This window comes from Talpa occidentalis, unplaced genomic scaffold (assembly GCF_014898055.3).
Source record: "Talpa occidentalis isolate TD23 unplaced genomic scaffold, MPIMG_talOcc4v2.1 talOcc4.17, whole genome shotgun sequence".
Classification (NCBI taxonomy): Eukaryota; Metazoa; Chordata; class Mammalia; order Eulipotyphla; family Talpidae; genus Talpa; species Talpa occidentalis.
In genome coordinates, this window is record NW_023601754.1 from 19975080 (window position 1) to 19997417 (window position 22338).

At 51.1% G+C, this 22338-nt stretch overlaps 2 protein-coding genes across 7 annotated transcripts in view; both read right to left on the reverse strand.

Annotated features, from left to right (window-relative positions):
• The window catches only part of SLC38A8 (solute carrier family 38 member 8), a 29133-nt gene extending 15697 nt beyond the window's left edge, over positions 1–13436 (reverse strand). For 2 of the 3 annotated variants that reach the window (XR_008552448.1, XM_054697029.1), the window contains exons 1-5: positions 12286–13436; positions 8321–12054; positions 4723–4921; positions 1799–1931; positions 883–984 (exon numbers count right to left, since the gene is read on the reverse strand). Coding sequence is in view for 1 of the 3 variants with exons in the window: in XM_054697029.1 (XP_054553004.1) it covers positions 883–984; positions 1799–1931; positions 4723–4921; positions 8321–8509 (623 nt within the window). In the remaining 2 variants the exon portion in view is untranslated. The remainder of the gene's footprint in view (positions 1–882; positions 985–1798; positions 1932–4722; positions 4922–8320; positions 12055–12285) is intronic. The other variant, XR_008552449.1, reaches the window with a different exon arrangement.
• Positions 13437–13522: 86 nt separating this feature from the next.
• Positions 13523–22338, reverse strand: part of MBTPS1 (membrane bound transcription factor peptidase, site 1) — a 54062-nt gene continuing 45246 nt past the window's right edge. For all 4 annotated transcript variants that reach the window (XM_037516236.2, XM_054697028.1, XM_054697026.1 and 1 more), the window contains 4 exons: positions 20540–20671; positions 19348–19474; positions 15977–16107; positions 13523–14389 (listed from right to left, as the gene is read on the reverse strand). In XM_037516236.2, the coding sequence (XP_037372133.1) occupies positions 14193–14389; positions 15977–16107; positions 19348–19474; positions 20540–20671 (587 nt within the window). In that variant the 3' untranslated portion in view covers positions 13523–14192. The remainder of the gene's footprint in view (positions 14390–15976; positions 16108–19347; positions 19475–20539; positions 20672–22338) is intronic.

Below are 22338 nucleotides of genomic sequence, written 5' to 3' on the forward strand. Positions count from 1 at the left end.
CACAGGCTCAGGGTACCATTCTCACCAGACTCACAGCCTTAAAGGCTACCTTCGAGCCAAGACAGACACATCCCCCCCTCCTCCCTGGCCTCTCCGCAGACACACAGATCTTGGCCAGCAACCTGGTCTCAAGGATGGCTCCAACTTGTCACATCCCGCTGACGTCCCCAGCCTCCAGCACCTCTGCACTCCATCCATCCTGAGAAAGGGTAGGTGTGACTTCCCAGTGTTCTGAACTTCCCAAAGTTCAGAGGCACCTGGACCCTTCCCTCTCACACTCCATTTCTGACCCATCACCAGGAGCCACTGCAGCATTTGTGGGGCTAGTGTAAAACCAACTTGCTGCGGCCCTTAACAACAATGAAAAGCATCAGCGTGTTAGACCACATGCAGGGCCCTTCCGGGCATCGGGCATGGATGGCTGCACCAGTCACACACCCCTAGAGCCCACCCTGCCACCAGTAGAAGTGACTTCAAGCCTTGCTGTGCTCAAAACTCTGTGGGGTGCAGAGGGCTCACCTTAGCCCAAGCCCCACAGGACAAGCCCATCCCTCCATCCCCACCCCCTGGCATCCAGGCATCTCTGGAACTTCTGTCCAGGCACCTCCATCTTTAAATGAGTTTTGCTGCCTCCACTGTGTGGGAGACACATGTGGGCAGTCCAGAAGGCTGGGATGGCATTTTGTGCCTTTATATCCCTGGAACTATCCCTGTGTCTGTCCTAGAGGAGGGAAGTGGCCAGCTCTTGGCTGTGTCACTATGGAGACAGAAGGATTTCTGGGGAGGAGCCAAGGATCTGGGCAACCCTGATGGGGGTGAAAGGTTCCTTTTCCAACTTTTGGCCCCCTGGGAAATCATGAAAAGGCGCCCCATCAGACTCACCTGAGTGCAGTGCGGGGCTCCCGAGCAAGGGCCTGGGGTCCCAGGTAGTACTGCACCACGATGACCAGGGTCAGGTAGCAGGCGGCCAGTGTGCCTAGAATGCTGACAGAGGCGCAGGTAGGGGCCTCCCAGGTGAGTGCCATGTACCAGGCAAGCACAGGGGCACCAGCCCCCTAGGAGGACCAGGGAGTCCTACAGAGGGGTCTGCATGCCAGCTCTGCCCAAGATAGCAAGATACCACACCAAGTTTTCACTGCTTTCTGCCTCAGTTTCCCTGTCTGTACAATGAGCACAGTGGGCAGCCCATCTGAGGGAGGCAGGGCTGTTCTCCACCCAGGGGTCAGATTTGCTGAGTTCCTCACCAGGCTGGAACCTGTGACAGCTACAGATGCCTGCATATCACAACAAAAGCCAAATATCCAGGTCATGACACTGCTTGCTCAGCCTCACAGCAGCAGGGAAGAGGCCCCAACTCGCTGAAGAGAACAAGAGAGGCTGACCAGGGCTGGAGGCAGGGACACTCTGGTCTCCTGCCCACGTTTCCCTCCCTCATTTCCAAGGTAAAAAGAGGGGAAGGCAGGCAGCACATACTTTGTACCAACGCTTATGCCACTTTTCTTCAGCGTCTCAGACCACAAAATGAGAAAACAAGGATGTGTGTCTGTGTCCCTTCTGGTACGTGTGTGCATAACAAGTCTGTAATGATCAAACAGTAAAATGCTAGCAGCAGGTGAGGCCGTGCAGCAACTTTCCTGATTGCTTACCCATATTTCCTATCACACACATGTAGTACTGGTGGCATTTTTCATTATCCTGCCCTGTCCAAATGGGAAGCCCAAGTTGGCAGCTCTCCACAAACACTGGCCGCTACCGCACTCCCCCCCTGCCGCCCCACTAATCATCTGCAGGCTCGTACCTTGTGTACTTCTGGAAGCCGATCTCCCTCGGGGCAGACAGAGGCAGGATGACCAGCACAGCGAGCAGGGTCAGGGTGAAGCGCTGGTCTGCGTACCAGGGCTGCGGGGTGCTGGGCAGGAGGAAGTCACACACTGGTGGGAAGGAGGGAAGGTGCTCAGCAGGTCAGACCCCAGCCAGAGTGCCGGAGTCGTCCCTGGATGGGTTCACTACCGGCGCTAAGTCAGTCCCCTGGGCATAAAGGCCGGGGATGACAAGCATGACAGGGATGCTGTCACATCCAACCACCAAAGAAGAAATTCCACGCACAAATTCATTCCCCAGCCAGACATAGCTCAGGTGCAGAAACCCAGCCACGAAAGAGGGAGCCATCTGCCCGAGGCACCTTGGCCCTCAAGTTCTAAAGAAAGATCCTGTTTCCCAGGAATTCAAGAGGCATGTGGCGTCCCCAGAGGCCTGCAGCTACCCAGCATCAGGACTGTGCTTCCCTGCGGCTGCCACCACCACCTCAAGGAGTGACTGAGAAACACCACTTCATTATCTGTCACGAACTGTGGGTGCAGAATGAGGATGGGACTAGGGCAGCTTCTGTTCCCGGTGGGATCAGGTAAGGTAACTTAAAGGTATTTGTCTGGAAGAAGGACTGGTGTGGAGCGTGTCTAGTGCCTGTTGAGAAAGGGGGAAATAAGTAGGGGCCTCCCTGCACTCTCAGGGTCTTCCTACATGGACTCTATAACAGGATTGTCATTCGGGGACTCCTGGATACCAAAGTGCCCGTCCTCGGTGAGGCTGGCCTGGAACTGGCCTGTGTCACATCTGCCCTACTCTTCAGGCCAAACTGTCACAGAGCCCACCCTAACTCGGGGGAAGGAGACAGACACCCCAGCAACTTCTCAATGGAAAGGACATCAAAGAATCTGACACAGTATTTATTCTGTCACAGCAAGATGGAAAATTTGTAGCTGATAGAAGAGGCAAGACAGATGGGAGAGGGAAGCAAATGGGAGATGGCAAGAAGGCAGGAGGCCGGAACTGCTGGGGCAGGGTGGCCCTGCAGGCCCCTGGGAGTGTGGGGGTGGACTGAGCGCTGGCCCATCGCCCACTTGTGTTGCCATAACTCAACCCTGCTCTGTTCTCACCAAATAATATGGCCAGTCATGCGAAGAAATAAATACCTCATGAGAACAGCTTGTTTCCACTGAAAGGACAAAGAATTCCACATCAAGGTCATTAGACAGAGGCACTCACATGGGAAGATAGGCGGCATTCCGGGCCAGCAAGGAGACACGCACGCAAGGTGCACAGAGGTCTGGCTAAGTGTTAAACCCTGTGTGGCACGTGACGCGAGACACAGGGTTCCTGCAGCCAGGTTACACCAGCTGTTTTCTGAGCCAGTACTTTCTAAAACATTCCTTGATGTCCTCAGCTCGTCACTTATGTGCTCAGTGACACCCCCAAGCACACCACTTCTATTTAGGCCTCCTCCCAAGCAGCGTGGACTGCTATCCCAAGAACTAACTGGTAACACACTGGCATGCTCCCCCCACAGTCACCCGTCAGAGCCAGGAGGCTGCGCCCTAGCCAGTACTGCATTACAGAGGCTCAGAATCCTTCTCAACACAGCTACACTCCCACTGGACTTGCCACAGGGAGGCAGGGTGTTGTACCCCCCGAGAGGTTCAGATTACCAGCCTTGATACATTTGGGGATAATGGTGCTCCCCAAGACATGCAAACCTTTCCTGCGCTATCCAGAGGCAGGGCCTTTTCATTCATGGTTCAAGAGACAGAAAAACACACGCAGAACATTGGACCGAAATCCAACCACATCAGTAATTACATTCCAATTAAAAGTCTGAGAGCATTAAGATGACAAAAAAGCAAGACCCGACCATCTGCTGTGTACAAAGAACGCAAATTTTAAAATCTCAGGTTCCACAGGAAAGGACGGGGAGAGAAATGTGGGAACGCTCATCTATGCAGCTGGAGAGACAACATTCGCAGCAGAGAGGGTCCATTTAGTGACAGCTTTGCAGGAACAAAGGGATGTGTCCTCAGCAGCAAAGAGCAATTCACAGGTGTGCGTCCAACAGCAGAGCTTCCAAAATCATGAGGCCAGAACAGGCAGAATAGAAGGAACAACAGACAAATCTGCAGTCACAGCTGGAGATTTTCACTCCCCTCAGAAGCTGATAGAATAATTAGACCCTCACTCTACCCCCACCCCCAAATCAATAACACTATGAAAGTTCTAGCTGCTCAAAGCTGTGGGCCACCTGGATATATGGAAATTTCCAGAACACTGCAGCCACTGCAGAACACACGGGAATGCTGACTGAGACAGACCATGTAGAGGCCACGAGACAAGTCTCCAATGCACAGTGAGCAGCCACACAGTGAGTCTACCATGCAATTAAGGCAGAAGCCAGAAAGGGATCTAGAAAACTACCCCTAAACTGAAAATCAAACAAAACATTCTAACACTCTAAACATTCCACAAGTCAAAGAAAAAAGCATAGCAAAAAACAGCAATTATTTTGGATGGCATGAAATGAAAATAAATAAAAATTGATAGAAGCAACTAAAGCAATGCTTAGAGAAACTATTAGTTTCTCTACTAGAGAACTAGAGACCTTGGACTAGAGACCAAGGCTGCAGGCAGGGGGCTGAGCCTGTCTTCCCAAAAGTCAAGGTGCTGGTGGTTCCACTGAGCAGGCTCGTAAGCCATCTGTTAGTGGAGTGCCCCCCAGCCACCAGAGCCACAGCCTCTCCCCAAGAATCTCCTGGTGCTGAGAATCATGAATGCCCTCCCTCCCTCCCCTGCACTGCCAGGAGGCTCAGAGGTGGTCATGGCCTCTGCTGTCGCCCAGCCGTGTCTACCTCCCACTCATCAGGCTTGGCAGCCCAGGGCCAAGCAGGTACTTACACTTCTCCAGCTGGTCCCCAATCACCCTGAGGAAGGCCACGGAGATCATGAGCAGATTGACACTGAAGCAGGCCTCGCACAGCTTCCCAATGGTGGGGCCACACAGCTCTCCCACCACGCTCTGGTAGGTGGCCTGGCCGCTGACAGAGGCTGCGTAGCCCAGGATGACCAGCCCACTGATCAGAAAGACCAAGGAGACCTGCAGGGCAGGAGCATGGGCCAGGGCATGCCCTTAGCTCGCTGTCCAGCCAGCTGCCCCTGGGGACTCTGACATCACTCCCCCCTGAGGCCTGTCACCAGCAGAGGCCATGCTTGCCTACAGACTAGGGACTTCTCCCACTTGCCACCAGTCCTAGCCCTGAACCCAGTGCTGCAAAGAAGGCCCATGGTCCAGGACCCCTGGTTCCATGTCTGTGTATCTGAGATTGTCACCAATATGGACCAATTGACAAAATGAGGCCTCAGAAACCTAAAATTTCAACGAGTCTCTTGAAATCACCTGTGTTGTGGATGGAGAGGCAGGAAAGCAGAGTGGGCAGGATCCAGGCACACCTGGGTTCAGATTCTAGCTCTGCTCAGTGGGGTGAGGGCGACCATCCACCTGCTCTTCCATCTGTGAAATAGGTTGATCTCCCCTCCCCTCCAGGGGTGCTGAGGCATTCAGACTAAACAAGCATGTGACTTAGCACTTACCTCAGTGCCCCGCACGCAACAAGTGCTCAGAATATACTGAGCATTCTACCCTTTTCTAATGCTCTCTCCACTTCAGCCTATTCTTTCAATGTTCTCAAACACTTTTCAACACAGAGAGAGGTGTCCAGGTTGCAGCGCTGGCACTCCCCAGGAGCGCATCACTGCTTGCTCTGCCATAGCTCCAGCCAAGCAATTATGCCTCTGCGCATCTGGGAGGCCCTTAATTTGGGGTACATTGGACTTGCTGCACATGAGATGCTTTTGAGCCTCTCCAGCACCGACCGCTACACGTCCCTAAGTTGAACTAGTCTCCAGGCCCAAACTCCTTGCCCACATTTATTTGGAGTAAGCATGAACCAGGAGAGGTTTAGTTGGAAAGCCCAGGGGAGCTAGAATGGCTGTCTTAAGACATAGTTCATGCCCCTGGACTAGCAGATTTGCTCTGTACTATCCAGAAGCCAGCTCTGAAGCTGCTGAGCAGTTTCTAATTAAGCCTTGCGAGAGCAACCTTTCAGAGTCAGGACACCTCAATCCCTCTAGCCACTGGACCTTTGCCCATGCCAGTTCCTTTCCCTGGAGCCCCCTCCTCTCACTCTACACCTCCTCAGCAGGGAAAGTCTTTCAGTCAGTGACACTCCACCCCGAGAGAGGTAGGCCACACCTTTCTTAGGCACACTTCTTCTAGAAGTAGGTGGAATGGTGGGCCCCCGACAGGTAAGCCCACATTCTGAACCTGTCAAAGTGACTCAGTGAGCCCAGTCTCTGCAGATGTAAATAATGAGTATGTAATTAATGAAAAAGGGTCTTTGCAGGTATAATTAAGGCCCTGGATCATTCATGTGGGTCTCAACCCAATGACAAGTGTCCTTGTAGGAGACATTAGAGGAGACTGTGTAAGAGCCTGGGGGAGGCACCCACCAGTCAAGGACACCTGAAGCCCCAGGAGCTGGAAGAGGCAGGAAGGACTGACCCCTAGAGCCCCAGAGGGAGATGGCCCTGCCACGCTGGATCTCAGATTTCTAGCATCCAGCACTGAGAACTCCACGGTCATTAGGCCAATTTATGGCCCAACAGCCCTGGGCACTGATACATCTGCCTGCACATGCATTATACAGTCCCTCACCCACCAGACTGGGAGCTCTGGGAAGACCAGGATCGTGTCTGGGTTTTGTTTACCGATTGACCCCAGAAAGGAGCCTGGCACACAGCATGCACTCAGGAGACATTTGTGGATGAAGGGAGAGAAGGAAGTTCAGAGAGAGCTGAGACGCTGAGCAGCACAGCAGCAAAGAGCCTTTGCCTCTGCCCCACCCCCACGCTTGGGTTCCTCCTCTCTGCAGCTTCAGGGAGGGTCCGGGTTCATCCAATCTCATTTAGCCTCCACTAAGAGGTTGATAGAGAGGACACCCTCCACCATTGTGCCCCGGGAGTGGGGTTGTTTACACGCTGCTGGACCAGTGGGGCCCTGGGAAAGGGCAGAGCCTCAACAGGTAAGGAGGGAGGCAGGTTTCACAGTCTCTTCCACCACCCAGACTGAGCCACCACCAGACGCAGCCCCTTTCTCAGGCAGCTCTGCGTGAAAAAATGAACAGCTAGAGGAGGAAGGGGGACAGTGTTTGCTGATGACCAAACTGATTCTTTCCCCTGCTGGGAGTTTCCACTGGTCCACGTTCTCATATGGGGACCCAGGCGAAGCACGATCCACACCAGCAGCAACCTTGTCTCTGAGGAGCTAGTCAGAAATGGATGACCTCAGGTCCACCCAGACCTGCCGAATCAGCATGTCATTTCACAGGGAGCCTGGGGCTTGTGTGCAAAGTGAGACACGATGGACAGCCTGCTGCCCTAGAGTGGTCACACCTGTATTTGACCATGGATTCCCACCCTCAGCCCCACCTATTTTATCACTGAGCCTTCGTGGTTAGAGAGAGAGTTTCCTCCCCGGGGCTCTAGAAGGTCGGTCTTTCTGCTGCATGTGTCCAGACACAGCCATGCTGGCCCTCACATGCACCTGGACACCTCGTTCATCTCTGCTGGGGCTCAGGTCAACATCACCTCCTCAGTGAGGCCTTCACTGACCACCCTGCATCACATCATCCCACCTTATGCCTCCTGGCACTGCCCACCACCTGAAACTATTATGTTGGGCTTCTGTGTCTTTTAGGAGTTCCCCATAAGAACAAGCTCCATGGCAACAAGCACCACACTGCCCTGGCCCTCCAACCATGCTGGGGGATGCCAGGCCACACCAGACACTACACAGGAAAGATTCACCAGTTTCCAGGACACAAAAGGCCCCAAAGATGGTTATAACACAGTCATACCAGCTGGCAGCCGTAAGAGTCTGTGAGCTCACCATGAAACAAACACTGTGTTCCCAACAGCCGGAGGAAAGGAATCTTTGCAAGTAAGGTAAAGCTGTGCTGCTGACTCCCCCCACCACAGCTCAGCTCCCAGGCACTCTGGAGGGGTTTTGGGCTGGTCCTGCAGCCACAAAGTGGCTGAATCCCCTGGGACACCACAGAAGACCTGACCCAGCGGGATATGGAAATGTCACAGGCAGTCTTAGCCCTAATCCCACCTGCACACAGCACTGATTCTTAGGCATTGCGCTGAGACCGCAGTCAGCTGCTCAGAGTGGGCCCTACCCAGCTAACAGTGCTAGGTAATTCGGTGTAGGCATCCTGCCACTCACAGAGCTTGGCAAGGGCTCTCCGTGTACACCTAGATGTGTGCCAGCCCCCACAGCCCAGAGGTCACCCTCTATAGCACCAAGCACACCATATTCTCCCCTGGCGAGCCCAGGGAGACAAAACCAAATCCTGAGGATTTGGTTGACAGAAGCAATCCCGGCACCCCACCTGCCCCAAGTAACACCCCCACTCAGTGCTTGCCAGTTGCTTACCAGCTCCACCAGGAGGGCAGGGGCCACACCACCTGCCTTGTGGAAGGCCCAGGGGAAGTTGAGTAGGCCAGCCCCCAGTGCAGATTTCAGGAGAATGAAGCTGGCACCCAGTGAGGACAGGCCGGGGCTTGGGGCCATAGGGATCTGCTTTTCCAAAAGGCCTCTGCTTTGTGGGGCTCCACCCTCCATGAATAGAAACAGCAGAGGGCAGGCAAGGGCTGTCTTCACACTTCAGGTTCAGAGTTGTTGTAGAGCTGCAACAGTCCCATCAGAACCAATGCCTCCCCCTCCACAAGTCACCAGCCACCTCTCCCTGTGTTCTGCCACCCCTTTCTCAAGCAACCTACATCCAATGGCCATGACTCCCGGTGCTCACCCCCCTTCTAGTCACTGCTCTCTCCCAGCATCCTTGCCACCCCCACCTCCAACCACACCTCTGCACTAACTGCTCCACCCCAGTCCTTACCACTGACTCCAAACCTCAGACTGTCCTCAGTCATCAGGAACTCGGGCTCCCTCCATGGTTCAGCTTCATTTCTGGGGCCAAATACCTGGGTAGAAGATTCTAGTTCTGCCTGGGGTAGATGAATCACAAGTCATAAATTAGGGGGGCCCTAGTGAATGTTGTGATCATGTCCCAAAGCCTGGGCAGACAGGGACAAGTAGTCAGAGGCAGGTGTCCCAAGCACTGGCAGTGCCTGAGACTCCTGGCCTGTGAAAGGAATCTTAAGGCTCCCACCTCCCCTGCAGCAGAGCAGGCCCCTCCTCAGAGAGGGTGGAGGGAGATCAGCTGGGAGAGATCAAGGGGGCTCAAGCAGTGACCTGAGCCAGTTTTTTTATTGCCTCTTCCCTCAGATGCTCCTCTGAGGCCCCCAGTCTGAAGGAGAGAGTGGAAACAGCGTAGAGCAAAAGCGGGTTGTCTGTCTACTGCAAAGTGGGCTACAGAAGTGGCAAACATGTGCAAAGGCCAGGCAGTCAGCAGCTGCTTCCTTGCACATGCGGATGCCCTGGAGGTCTTGTTGAAATGCAGCTTTGGGTTCATCCCCCTTGGGTGGAGCAGAGATCCCACTTTAACCACAAGCTCCAAGAGGTGGTCCTGGGCTCACACTTTGATTAGAGATCCCATCTGACCTGATATATCATCAGTGCAGGTGGCAGAATATCAAGATTGAACCCATTCTGGAAAAAGCAGATTACAAAGGTCAGAACTCAAATTTAAATGTGAACCTGTTTATTCCTGGTGCCTTCAAAGGCACGTAAGAACAGATGCCCAGCCATCCTGGTGTTTCCAACTCATGGATCTGAGTGGGGAGTTGCTGTTGCTGGGTTGGGGACCCCATGCTGAGAAGCACTGCTATAATTAGGCATCCCAAAGCTCAGTGTTCACCCACCAAGTTCTCCTCTGTCCAACACAGGTCAGCCCTACAGACTTGAGCTTCCAGAGGTTTTTCCTCATCTCAACACCTGGTGGCGTGACTACTGTGCAGACTAGGTAGCAGTCACCAGTGTCTGACCAGCTGCCCTGCCAGGCTCTCAACGCAGCAAGAAGGGAGGAGAACTGTGTCCACTGAATCCTCACACGGAACCAAAGGGGTCAAGGTCCAGGACAGCGATGTGCTCAGGCCAGTGGAGCAGGTGGTTAAAAATGCCCTGACCAACAAGTATGGCACTAGATGCATGCACAGCCTGTGATGTCGAGCTGCCGCCCACACCCCAACTCTCACAGTCCAGGGCAGGTGTTAAGTGAATGAACCGATGAACAGAGTCCAGGAAATTTACATGGCCCTGGTGGTAAAGGGGCACCCCTCCCCGAGGATCCCTCCTTCCCAGTCTTCTACCCCCCAAAGCAACCCTGAGGCAGTGAGAAAGGAGACACAGCCCTCCCAGCAGCCTTGGCTTTGTAATTCTTAATCTGGGACCTGGGGCGCCTCCTGCATTTTCCCCTTGGATCCCTCATTAGCTGCCCATTAACACGCATGGCTTAGAAATTGGCCACTGGGCTGTGAAATTCCACTCAATGGGAAAGCCTCTTAAATCAAGGGCCTTTGATGTCCACTCTCTGCTGACCTTTCCCGCTGGAGGCACCCTGCAGGGAGGGCCCCAGCTTGGCAGGAACTGGGTCCCCAGGGGCACAGTGCAGAGGAACACAGGGGCCCAGGTGGAAGAAGCAGGGGCACTCACCTGCCCCCACACGCTCCAGAGCTTTCTCCCATCTTGCCCTACCAGGTGAGCTCCCAGCACTAAGGTTATTCCCAAGGGTTCCGTCATCCTTTGTTCAGGGAGTTGTGGTCACCCACCAAGTTGGGAAATTCCAGGGAGAAGCCACAGGGGCTCACTCTCCTGGACCTATGTGCTCACACCCCCTGTCTGGGAGAGAGATGAGGACAGTTCTCAGGATCCAGAAAGCTTGGATCTGAAGGGTAACTTTGCCACTTGCTGGCTCTGGGCCTGGCAACAGCTGGGCTCCCTTGTAAAATGGAGAGACACAGGGCCATCAGGTGGTTCCATGACCCAGAGAGTGCAGTGCTCGTGAGCTGCTGCCACCGCTGAAGCAAGAACACGCCTCATTTGGTCACGTTTATGGTTTATGTGTCTTTACCTGAGTTGGACTCTTAGCTTCTATAACTGTTCTGAACCTTGGCTACCCCAAGAATACCCAAGGACCTCAAACTGTCGATGCCAGGCTTCAGATAAAGTTCTTTTAGGGTGGAAGGAAGGTCAATTTTCTGTAGAGCTCAAGCGCTGCTGACGCGCCAGACGTTTCTGGGCAGGTGGGGTCACTATCTCAGCCATATGTCCCTTTCTTCTCTAGAGTTCTCAGGGAACAACCTCCTACTGGCAACAAATGACAACTGAGGGGCAGAGACCCAGAGTGTCAGCTGAAAGATGGCCCTAAAAATGTCTCACCCTGGTTCCAGAGCCGGGGAAGCTGTGACCTGACAGGAAAAAAAGGACATCTACCAGTGAGATTGAGGAACTTAAGATGGGAGTGTCCTGACTGTAAGAGGGACATTAGTCAGCATACTGTCCTTATCACAGGAAGGGTGAGAGATAAGGGAGGAGGAAGTGATGTGGCCACCAAAGCAGAAGCTGGAAGGTGAAAGAAGTGGCCGCAGCTCAAGGAATGAGGGGGTTCTAAAAGCTGGAAAAGGCAAGAGAAGGGATTCTCTCCCAAAGTCTCCAGAAGGAACTAGCCCGCTGACAACTGACTTTAGCCTGCAGAGTGACTTACAACCTCCAGAACTGTCAGAGAACATAAGGGCAATAAGGAATAGAATGGACTTGGCCTCCTGAGTTCTAAAGGTAAGCCCTGCAGCAGGATCTTGTACAGAGCAAAACTGGGCCATCAGGAGAAATGTGGCCAAGAGCAGGGGCCAGGCCAAGTCCTGCGCCCTTCTCCCTCTAGTCAAGGGCCAGCGCCGAGTTCTGTTGGAGTCCCCAGTCTGGGTGAAGAAAGGGGGCATGCACTTTGGCAGAGAGTAAGTGCTGAACTTCTTCCCACCTGTGGCATCCTGAAGATAAAGCTCCAGGGAGGGCTCAACATCGGACCAGAGAGGGAATCATAGGGCACAGGGCCAGCAGGGAGCAAGACCATCCATATCTCTGGCAGGTGTGGTCGTCAGCTGGGTCCTGACCTCTGGATCCAGGTTGACTTTGGCATCTGGAGAGTCAGAGAATCTCAGGTTCCAGCCCTGCCAGTTGTTAAGAATTGCCCAGGGAGATGTTTTTTCATGCTGCAATTCATGTAAGAGTCACCATTTTAAAACATGCAACACAGCAGCATTCAGCACAGTGTCTATGCCATGCAGCCAGCACCCATGTCTAACCCAGAAAATTCTCATTGACTGTGCGGTGGCCACAAGCCCATGAGCAGCTCTCCCCACCTCCCCTTCCCTCTCCGGGAGCCACCATGAATCTGGATTATAGATACAGCCTCTCCCTCCTTCCCACTCAGTCCTCCTCACCTGCAATGTGAAGACAGTTCTCTGATGTTCGGCCAGTTGGCAGAAAGAAAACCAACCAGTCACTTGGGAGATCAAAATGAACCAGCTATCTTGGGTTAGCCCAGTTTCTTAGATATGGCACCTAACAAATAAAATGGATTTCATCAAATTTAAACATTCATGATTCTAAGGATACCGTAAAGAAAATGAAAAGAAAACTTAACAGAATGAAAAAAGTACCGGTAGGGTACCTATATCTGCAATTTGTAAAGAATTCTCTTAATAATCAAAAGATCACCTAATTACATAACAGGCAAAGAGTTAGGACATTTTGCCATATGAAGATATACAAATGGTCAATAAGCACATGAAAAAATGCTCAACATCATTAGTCTTCAGGGAAAAGTAACAATGCCATGAGACACCACTTCATACTCCCCCAGCTGGCTAGAATCAAGAAAATGGATAATAACAAGTGTTGACAAGGATGTGGAGAAATTGGAACCCTCCCACTCTACTGCTGGGAATGCCTAGTGCTGCAGCCACTTTGGAAAAGTTTGGCGGCTCCTCAAAAGGTTGAACACACAGATATAAGATTTTACCTCCCAGGTAAACCTAGGTAAACAGAACGGATTTTACTCCTAGGTAAACAGAATGGAAAATCTCTGTACATGAGTACACAAACATTTGTACATGAGCACCCACCACAATACTATCCACAACAACCAGAAAGTGCAACTGGCTGAAACCCACTGATTGAAGAACAGATGGACAAAATGGGGTCCAGCCACACAATGGACCGTCACACATGCAGATGGACGAAGTACTGGGCACACACTACAACATGGTGAGTCTTGAACACGTGCCCAAGAGAGAGGTCATTTGCAAAAGGCAGGCACTGCGTGATTCCAGGTACATGGAACGTACTGCGTAGACATGTCCAGAGCGACAGCTCATGAGCTCATGAATGCTTGCTGGGACTGTAGCAAGGGGACAGAGTTGGATTAGCTACTAGGCATGGCGGCGGGAGGGTGGGTGAAAAGAAGTTCCAGAAATACAGTGGTGAATGTTGCACAGCCTTGCACAACATTGTGACTGTGCTAAAAACCAATGAACCGTATATACTCCTAAAATGCAAAATTTTATGGCATATGAATTACATCTCAAAAAATATCATTATTAAATGGGCTGATTCAGAACCCATTCCAGGCTGTCATCAAAGAGAAACAGGCAGGTAGAAAAAGAGCCCATTACACATTCATGTTAACTTCATACAGGTAATGCATATTTATTGAAAATTTTCTTCACCGACAATGGTGAAATCAAGACCCCAAATTACAAAACATGATGGCAGTTGATACAAAAATAAAGCAAAGGTCTATGTTTCACAGATTTGTGCACGTTTCCTTCAAATTTCAATCTGTCCTTCCATCAAAAAGGAGGTCACAAAATCTGTGTTATTCCTCATGATGTAATAGTAAAAAACCGCATTCCATTGACAAAAAAAATAGCTTTGCTTCCAAAGAGCACAAGTCTTTAAAGTGACTTTTCCCAACAATAAATATATAAAATAGCCTTTAATGAGCATGTTTTAGCTTGGTCAGAGTTGTCTCGCTGGTTTGAACGGACACCCTTCCCCTCAGGGAGAAGGCCCGACAGCCTCGGTGCTCTTCAGTCTTCAGTGCACGCAGCAGGGGATGGAGTCTGACCCCAGGCCCCTCCACTGCATCCCTTCTGTGGGCCCTAGCCAGGGGACACTCAAGATGGACCTTGGCCCTCCACATAGCAGAGGAGGAAGACCCATTTAGATAAAACCACCACTGAAGACTCCATCCCCTTTACACAGGCGGCCCCCTGAAACTTCATAGCTCCATCTGCCGAGGCCACTGCCAAGGTTCTTTGGCTCTCATGGTCAGCTGGTGTGACAGTCACACTGAAGGGGTTTTTGGGGGGTGAACCTGCTGCATAAGCTGTGGTCGCTTCACTCGGGGCTTCCTCCGCTTCGGCCTGCTTTTGGCCTTGTTGATTTGTACCACAAAGAAGGCCAGGACCACCATGGCTCCCAGGAAGGCAAAGACAGGAATGGTCTGACCCACCTCTTGGTTGTAGCGGCCAGGCATGATCCCTGCAATAGGACAGCGCGTGACGGTCAATACAACACAGTCACACAACACAGCCTCCTCTGAGAGATGGACTCATCAAAAATGAAACTCTGGCTACCTCATCAGCTGGGCTTGTGGGGCAAATGCACTTTTTATAGCTCAGCTGAGTAACTCAGGCCACAGGCCATTACCAGGGAAGGACCATGCACTGAGCTAGCTCAGATTAGGGCTTTCCTTATGGCGTATATGGGGGGGAGGGGGGGGAGGAAGGGTGCGTTTCTCTGTTCCCTGTGCTTACCTCAGAAACAAGCACTGGCCTTTATTCTGTCACAAATAATCCACACTAGGAGCACATGCTGTTTTCTGTTCCCATAAAGACAACAATGAGGGGGCCTCCCCGGTGGTGCTGGGTTGCCAGGCTGCCCGCAGCCTCTGCAGCGCCGGTTTGATCCCCAGCTGCTCCCCGGCCACCAGAGGGTCCCACATGGCACGCAGACCTCTCCTGCCACCCGCTGCTCCCCTCAGCAGTGTACTTCAGTCCTTCTGCCTGCTCTGCTCCCTGCTCTGGCTCTGGTGAATTCTCTCGCCCTCCCGCGCTTCTGACTGTACCCAGTGCTTGTGTTAATGAATAAATAAATCTTTTAAAAAAAAAAAAAAGACAACAATGAGGGACAAGAGGCGGGTGCTGGGGGTATGAGTAGCAGAGTAAAGGTAAAGAGGGAGGCCAGGTGTGGAGATAAGGACTGCTGCTGTGCACTTATCCTTCTGGAAAGCCCCCATAACTGGGCCCCAGTGCCCTTCCTCAGTAGGAAAGTGTTTAAGTAAGCACTGGAGGACCCTTAGTTTCTACTGCAGTGTGACTTTGTAGCTGACACTGGGTTCAATAATGTACTATCATCATTGCACCCATGACCCGAAGACAAGGAAGGTACTCAGGAGGTTGGTGTCACCACACAGTCCTCAGAGGTGGACTACATAGGCCCCTTTCTAATACTCAGAATTTCCAAGCCAATTCCCAGAGCCAGGAAACCACCACCCAGGGAGCTGGAAACTCCTGGAAAACCACAGGGATTTCCAGAGAAAGCACTGCCCACTCTCTGCAGGAATGACTTATCCCAGATAACGGCTAACCGATTCCTGATAGTCTAACAGATCAAAGCCATCACCTGGGGAGCAGACATTTTATGTCATTTGGGTAGAGGGGACAGAATCAGATCACTTAGGGGGCACATACCCGAATTTAACCAAAAATCCCAGCCCAGTGAAGGCCTATGTTGGGCAACATATGGCGGAGCATAGGTAGAGACCTCTGAAGGCTGAGGGGCCATGTGTCGCCACTATTTGGAACCAAACCCAGCAAATGACAGTAATCCCCTGGGGTACATAACACATTTCTCTCCAGAACTTTTATAAAAATATACAAGTCACTCTACTGGAAAAGTTTTAGGTTTAATACCAGGCTGTTGATTCATAACACAAAGAAAACCCAAACCACCAAGGTCCCAGGAAGGCCAGGTTGGGAACAGTCAGGCCCCCCCTGGGGAGGCAGAGAAACTCCTTTGACATGTAATCCACGATTGGGCACAATAGGAAAACCTCCACAAACTGACCTCCAGGAATGTCCCAGGCACCACTTTCTCCGGGAGACAAGGGTCTCACTTGAGGGCGATTCGATCGAAAGTTGGGTAATACCACTTTATCCAGGTCAATGGAGAGTAACTTCTGATGTTTCCAAAGATTACTTCAGGAAAATGGATAAAGACAAAATAAAGATAAACAATTGTATTGGCCTAGAAAGTTTAGCCAACATCTAAACAACAGGGAGTTACTGGGCCTCCCCTGGTGGCGCACCAGTTGAGTGCTGGGCTGCAAAGCTGCCCGCAGCCTCTGCAGCATCGGTTCGATCCCTGGCCACCAGCAAGGGTCCCACATGGCACGACAGACCTCTCCTGTCTCACCCGCTGCTTCCCTCAGCAGTGTATTTCGTCAGTCTGCCTGTTCTGTTCCCCACTCTGGCTCTGGTGAAATTCTCTCACCCTCCTGTGCTTCTGACTGTACCCAGTGCTTGTATAAATAAATAAATCTTCAAAACAAACAAAAAAAAATAGGGAGTTATTGACAGAAAAGTGAAATGCTGTTCCCATTGAAACCTGCCTAAGAGCACCTGTGTGACAGCATCCAGATCCCAAGAGACAGAAAAGTCCAAGTCAAGTTCACGTGTGTGAGATCTCAACAATATGGATTAGGGTGAGTCCCATGGCGTTTTAGCACTGCCAACACTAGACCGTCTGTACTTGGAATGTCACCAAGGAGCAGGAAAGAAAACCTCATGTTGAGCCTGCAGGCACAGAAGGGGTGTTGGTGGGTGGACATGGGGATGGCATGTGGGGTCTGGAGCACAGAGCCCGTGTTCTGAGGCCTGCAAACCAACAGAGCAGAGGAGGTCACACTGTGCCGGAGCCAGAAGCCATCTACGTACTCAGGATGCCACCAGCAGGAGGGAGACAAATCACCCAAGAAGCGAGAGGCAGATCATGGGGATAAGCATCTGCTTTGCTCGCTTGGCCAGAATGACAAGAAAAGAAGTCATATGCTTTGTGAAATGTACTGTTCATTATGGCACAAGCACTCCGCATTCCAGACCCGGAGAACTAGTTCAGGCTCATACAACTCACACCCCAAGAACAGAAGCGGCTGATAGGCTATAAACAGTAGAAGACAGACTGGAGGATGCCTTAATCAAGCCACGAGCCTAGAAAATCTGAACACCATTCTGCTACTGTCTGGGAAAGGAATAAAGTATGTGTAATTCCCTGTTTATCTGCTCTTTGTTTGGAAACTGCTGGTCTGTCTCTTATTTTGGTCAAGGGAAAGCAAAGAAGTTCAGATCTATCAGCAATCAGGGAGAAGGTCAACAGGAAGCCAGGCAACTTGGTAAGTGTGTGAAGCTTTCTGTGCAGGAAAGAGATAAATGACTACTATGACTTCCAGCTGGGCGACTGCTTGGAAATGTCAGCGAGGATGGCCTGTTCTCTTCTACATGCTGTAACTGTACATAGCAGATTTAATGAGCTTGAAATTTAGACTGCTAGGTCATGGAAGCAATGGCACTGAAGCCTCTGGACCCTGCAGCAGAATGAACATGTTACATTGAACCCTCAGTGGGCTCCACCCCATCCTGGAGTTCAATGATTGGTGACGGCATGGCCTGGTTACACCAAGGCAGTAATGGTGCACCAGCGTTACCGGGGGGAGAAGATCCCAACATTCTGGATGCTATGCAGCGGCTCTGAGCATGGACGCCTGCTGCCCAACAAAGACCCCAGTCTCCATGGAGAGATGTGGCACTACAGTGGGTCCTTCTGGCACTGTTGGAAGCAAACAATGCACTCAAACCTCTTTGAGAGAGTCTGAATAATATGTCTGGATATTTGAGGACTGACAATTCCAACAAGATGTAAAATGAGAAATAAAGCTGGTTGGTGTATGAAGGATTTGCTGAGTGTGTTGGTGAGAAGCACATTCCTGGAGCTGTACAATCAGTATTCTTAACGGACAGGTCACTATCTGAGGGATTCTTTTATGTAGCCATGCAGATACCAAGGATCTTGTTAGCTGTCTTTCAGAGTCCTGACCAGCACCATGGAGAGTAATCAAGTTGCTAGAACTTTAGCCAACTCTGACTGTCCAGAGTATGAACTGCTGACCACAGCTGTAATGGAAGTCTGGTCCAAATGCTAGGATAATGGAGGGCTATAAATAAGTTGAGATATAAAAACGAAAGCTTATTAGAAATTTCTAAATGATGGAATGTTAACAGGGACAGAAAAGTACCCACTAATTGAAAGTTTCAGGAAGAAAATTGCTGATAACAAAATTCTACAATTCTACTGTTTTCCAGTCAACATATCTGAAATGATCAGTGTGCTGAGCGCTTTCTGGTTGTGACAACAGTCACACAGAAGGAAGCTGTGAGGCCCTCCTGCTGGCACCTGCCCTTTAAGGCTCACAGCATGGTCGATGGCCCTGTCTCGTCATACCCACACCTGTACAGGCTGAGGCGCAAACAGAGTGGGCAGCCTGTCATCAAGAGGAAAAGTGGCCAGGAGTAGCCCTTAAGTGGGAGCCTGTGCCTGAACAGTGCTGGGCATGCCTGCCTGTGATCAGTATGGATTCTGTAGCACCCCTCAAAGGAGACAGCGTGGGAAGGCTACTCCCACTGCTTCCCTAGTTCCCAGATCAGGAAAAGCCCCCACTCTCTTTGAGGAAGCTTATCCCACTGAGGCAAGGAATGCCAACGAGAGAAGCAGGAGGAGTGGCTATCTGGAGACAAGGTGGAAAACAGCTTGCTGAGCTGGCTGCTCTGCCCGAGAGAAAGAGCAGGGCAGCACAAATCCTGTTCTGAAAGGAAATGGTACACACTGAGGTCAAGTTAGTAGCTGATGGAGACAAAAGAGCAGAGTCAGGACACTGACAAGCACACAGGGTGACAGTGATAGTGTGAGGACACTTCCACAGGTGTTTGTTAACACTTAGGTGGGGGAAGGGCACAGACACACACCAGGGCCAGGCTATGCCACAGAGCCCAGGTGCACTGGAGCAGTCCTAGCCCTCAGCCATGACCTGTCTATATTCCAGAATCAACATCACAAACAGAAGTCCTCAACTCCCAAAGTCTTCACCAAAGTAGTCAGAGCTTCCAGTGAAGTGGTATTGGTTGGATCACAGCTTTTAAAGCACGAACCAACCAAGCCTAACAAAGTGCTAATTACCCAAAGATAATATATACAGGATCCCACCAGAAAGCGTAATTCTCAAAGTCAACGCGGGGGCTCACTCATTTAAATAACCACCACAAAATGACAAGTTAGAAGACATGGTGATTTGGTAATGATGTCTATAAAATTCCCCTCTCTCTTATTAAAAATAATGCATCATGAACCCTATGGAAGGAGGTGAAATAGCAAAGGGAGACACTGACCTGGGAGCCGTCTCATTTAAAGGCTGTGGCTTGGCCCATGACAAATGTGGACAGGCTGGCAGGGCCCTTGGCTCTGGGCCTCCCAAACGGGCCTCTAGGACCTTGGAGTATCGGTGCAGGTGGTTCCCTGGACGGCAACATTGGCAGCAGGAAACATCATGTGGCAAAGCAAGGGAAAACAAAGCTTCATTAGTCAGTCTGCTCTTGGGCTGACGGGACTATGGACTGTTAGTCTGTGTACCAGGAGTGCAGGAGCTGGCCCACTGTGTCTAACAGGTGACGCACACCCAGAACTGTCAGTCACGCCTCCACAGTGGGGACACTGCGCAGACAGCAGCTACACACTCCTTACTGACCATCACTATGGGCACAAGGCTTCAACTGAAGAGATACCACATGGAAAAATCTTCCTTTCCTAAATTATTTAATTCTTAAGCTAAAAACCCTACATTTTCAAGAGTCAATTTTTCTTTTATTTCTTAAATCTGTGCCATCCAACTCTATATCACCAGCCTCATGTGGAGCGTGAGCAACTGACATGGGGCGAGTGTAATGTTTTGGTGTACTGGGTTAAAAGCACAATATTTAAATGAGTAAGTTATTTAAATGAATTTCACAAGTTTAACTTCTTTAACATGGCTACTGGACAATTTAGAATTACAACTGTTGCTCAGAACACACTTCCAAGGACAGCTCAGAACTTTCTGGCTTTGGAGTGCAGACCAGCTCTGCCACACACAGCAGGCTAGGCTGCAGGTCACCGTGGCACCAGCATCTCTCTGACGGGGCTACTCTTTAGGCCCCACCAACTTGAGCAGTTACTTAACTTCTCTCATTTGTGAATGGGGATTAATAACCATTTCATAGGATTCTGTGGACTTAGTGCCTGGTACCCTGCCCGGTACCCAGTGAGCGTGGGCTATTCTTCTGGAAGACCTGAGAGCCAGGGTCTTTGTTAGTTAGTGGCTCAGTAAGTGTCAAGTGGGATTGCTAGGCATTGAGTGTGGAACAGCATCTAGCACATGAGGCCCCCAGGACTTGTGCCTTCACTCAGGGAGGACAGCCCACCTGCAGTCATGAGGGAAATCATGGGAGGCAGTGCTGCCTCGCTCTATGTCTGGAGGCTCATGGTTTTCCAAGCAGTACCTCAGGCTTGATCCCCCACACCCAAGAGCACCCCAGGCCTACTTACCTTCCATCCTCTCTGGAGTCACAGAGCCCACGCCACTGGGAGGACGCTGCCGATTTCCAGAGTGACTGAGGCTGGGAGGTGTCACCCCATATGACGTGTACTGAAGCAGAGCATCCAGAAGCCAAAAGCAGTCTGTGGGTTCAACAAGCAAGATTTTAAAAATTCCATTTTTTTTTTTTAAGGAACCTCTCCAGGAAAATGAAAGTAGCACCAAAATGTGGGGAACAGGTGACATGTTAGTTCAAAATGAACCCCCACACTTGAGAAACATACATTCTCCACACTCAGCACCAGATCACAAGGGTCAGCAAGGCAGACATGAGCTGGCTGTGCCAGGCACAAGCAGGTCAAGAGCACTAAATGCCGAGCTGGACGAGCATTGGACCCCAAGAGAGGACAGAACAGTCCATTCAGGGACAGGGAGGCCAAGTGACACCCAGGGAGACAAGAACCCAGAGAAAAGGGGCAGCAGGCAAGGGGAGAGCATGGGGCCCCAACACTGTACCACACCAGAGGCTGGCCAGTCAAGGATAGAGATACACACTGCGAAGGCAGAGCAGGGCCACACACGCCCTCCAAAGGGAAGTGGGTCAAAATCAACACAAAAGTACGCGCTAACCAGAGATGCCCTTCGAGTCCGTACCCCCATCCCCAGCACCCCAGGCTCTCTACCAGAAGATCTGACATCTGAAAAGAAAACCTCTGTAGAAATAAACATTCATCCTTTGTGCTTTCCAACCATAAAGTACAAAAAAAGCACAAGGTGGTCAGTTATTTTGGAGGGTCAACGCTGGGCACCCAGGGGCTGCAACTGACAGCTGCCATCACAGGCACAGGCTGGGAGATCAACTGTGTGCCTCCTTTTCTAATTCCATGCACTTGTCCCCAGGGCAGGCCCTCCACATCCCAGTAATCAGACTATGCACGATTCATAAAGAGAAAACACTGGTAAATACTTTTCTCTCATTAAAGAGCACTTGTGGTCAAGTGCTCAGAGCCCCTGAAAGATCCTGAATGCTGCAATAACAAATGTAAAGACCAGGGCAGTCCTCTTGGGCATTTAAATTTTTAATAGAGACTCTCAACGGAAGATTTCAAGTCTTAAAAGAAAATCTCTATGGAAACAAAACATTCACCTTCTTTCAACTGTGACTTTAACCTTCACTTCTGATTTTGATGACCAATCACATTCTAAGGATTTACATAAGATGCTAGGACCTGTGTCGGCTTCAGTTTCCATCAGGGCGGGGCACACAGTGCACCCCAGACATGCCTGCTGGCTCCTCTCTCCAGTTAACCATCCCTCCCCGTGATCTGGGAGAAGACTGGGCTCTAGTTCTGGTCTTGTCATCATCTTGCCAGGCACAAAAATGGAAACTCTTAGATCCCACTTCCCCCTTTACGAAATGAGGAAAATAAATGGTCTATGTCCAAGTTCAAAACCTCCCATTTTAGAGGAAAGGTTAACACTGTGAGAAAGAGGAGGGTACTGAGACTATTCCCCTACCTCCCTTCATACTCAGTGATGTACCAAAGTCCCTCACTGACACAGGCCCACAGCAGCTCAAGTCTGAAAGGCTAGCTAAGTGCCAGGGAGAAGGGATGGTCATAGACAGCCAGTGACCTACAGACTGCATGAGGATGCCCGGGACAAGCCCAAAGTAAAGGGGCCACAGGTCTCTCCATAGAAGCACAGTAGGCCTGGCATCCCCGGGTCTTAGGACTACAGCCATGCCATCAAGGGCAGTGTTGCTGGGAACCAGTCCTGCTTTGTTCATCAGCGTCCAGACTTAGATACC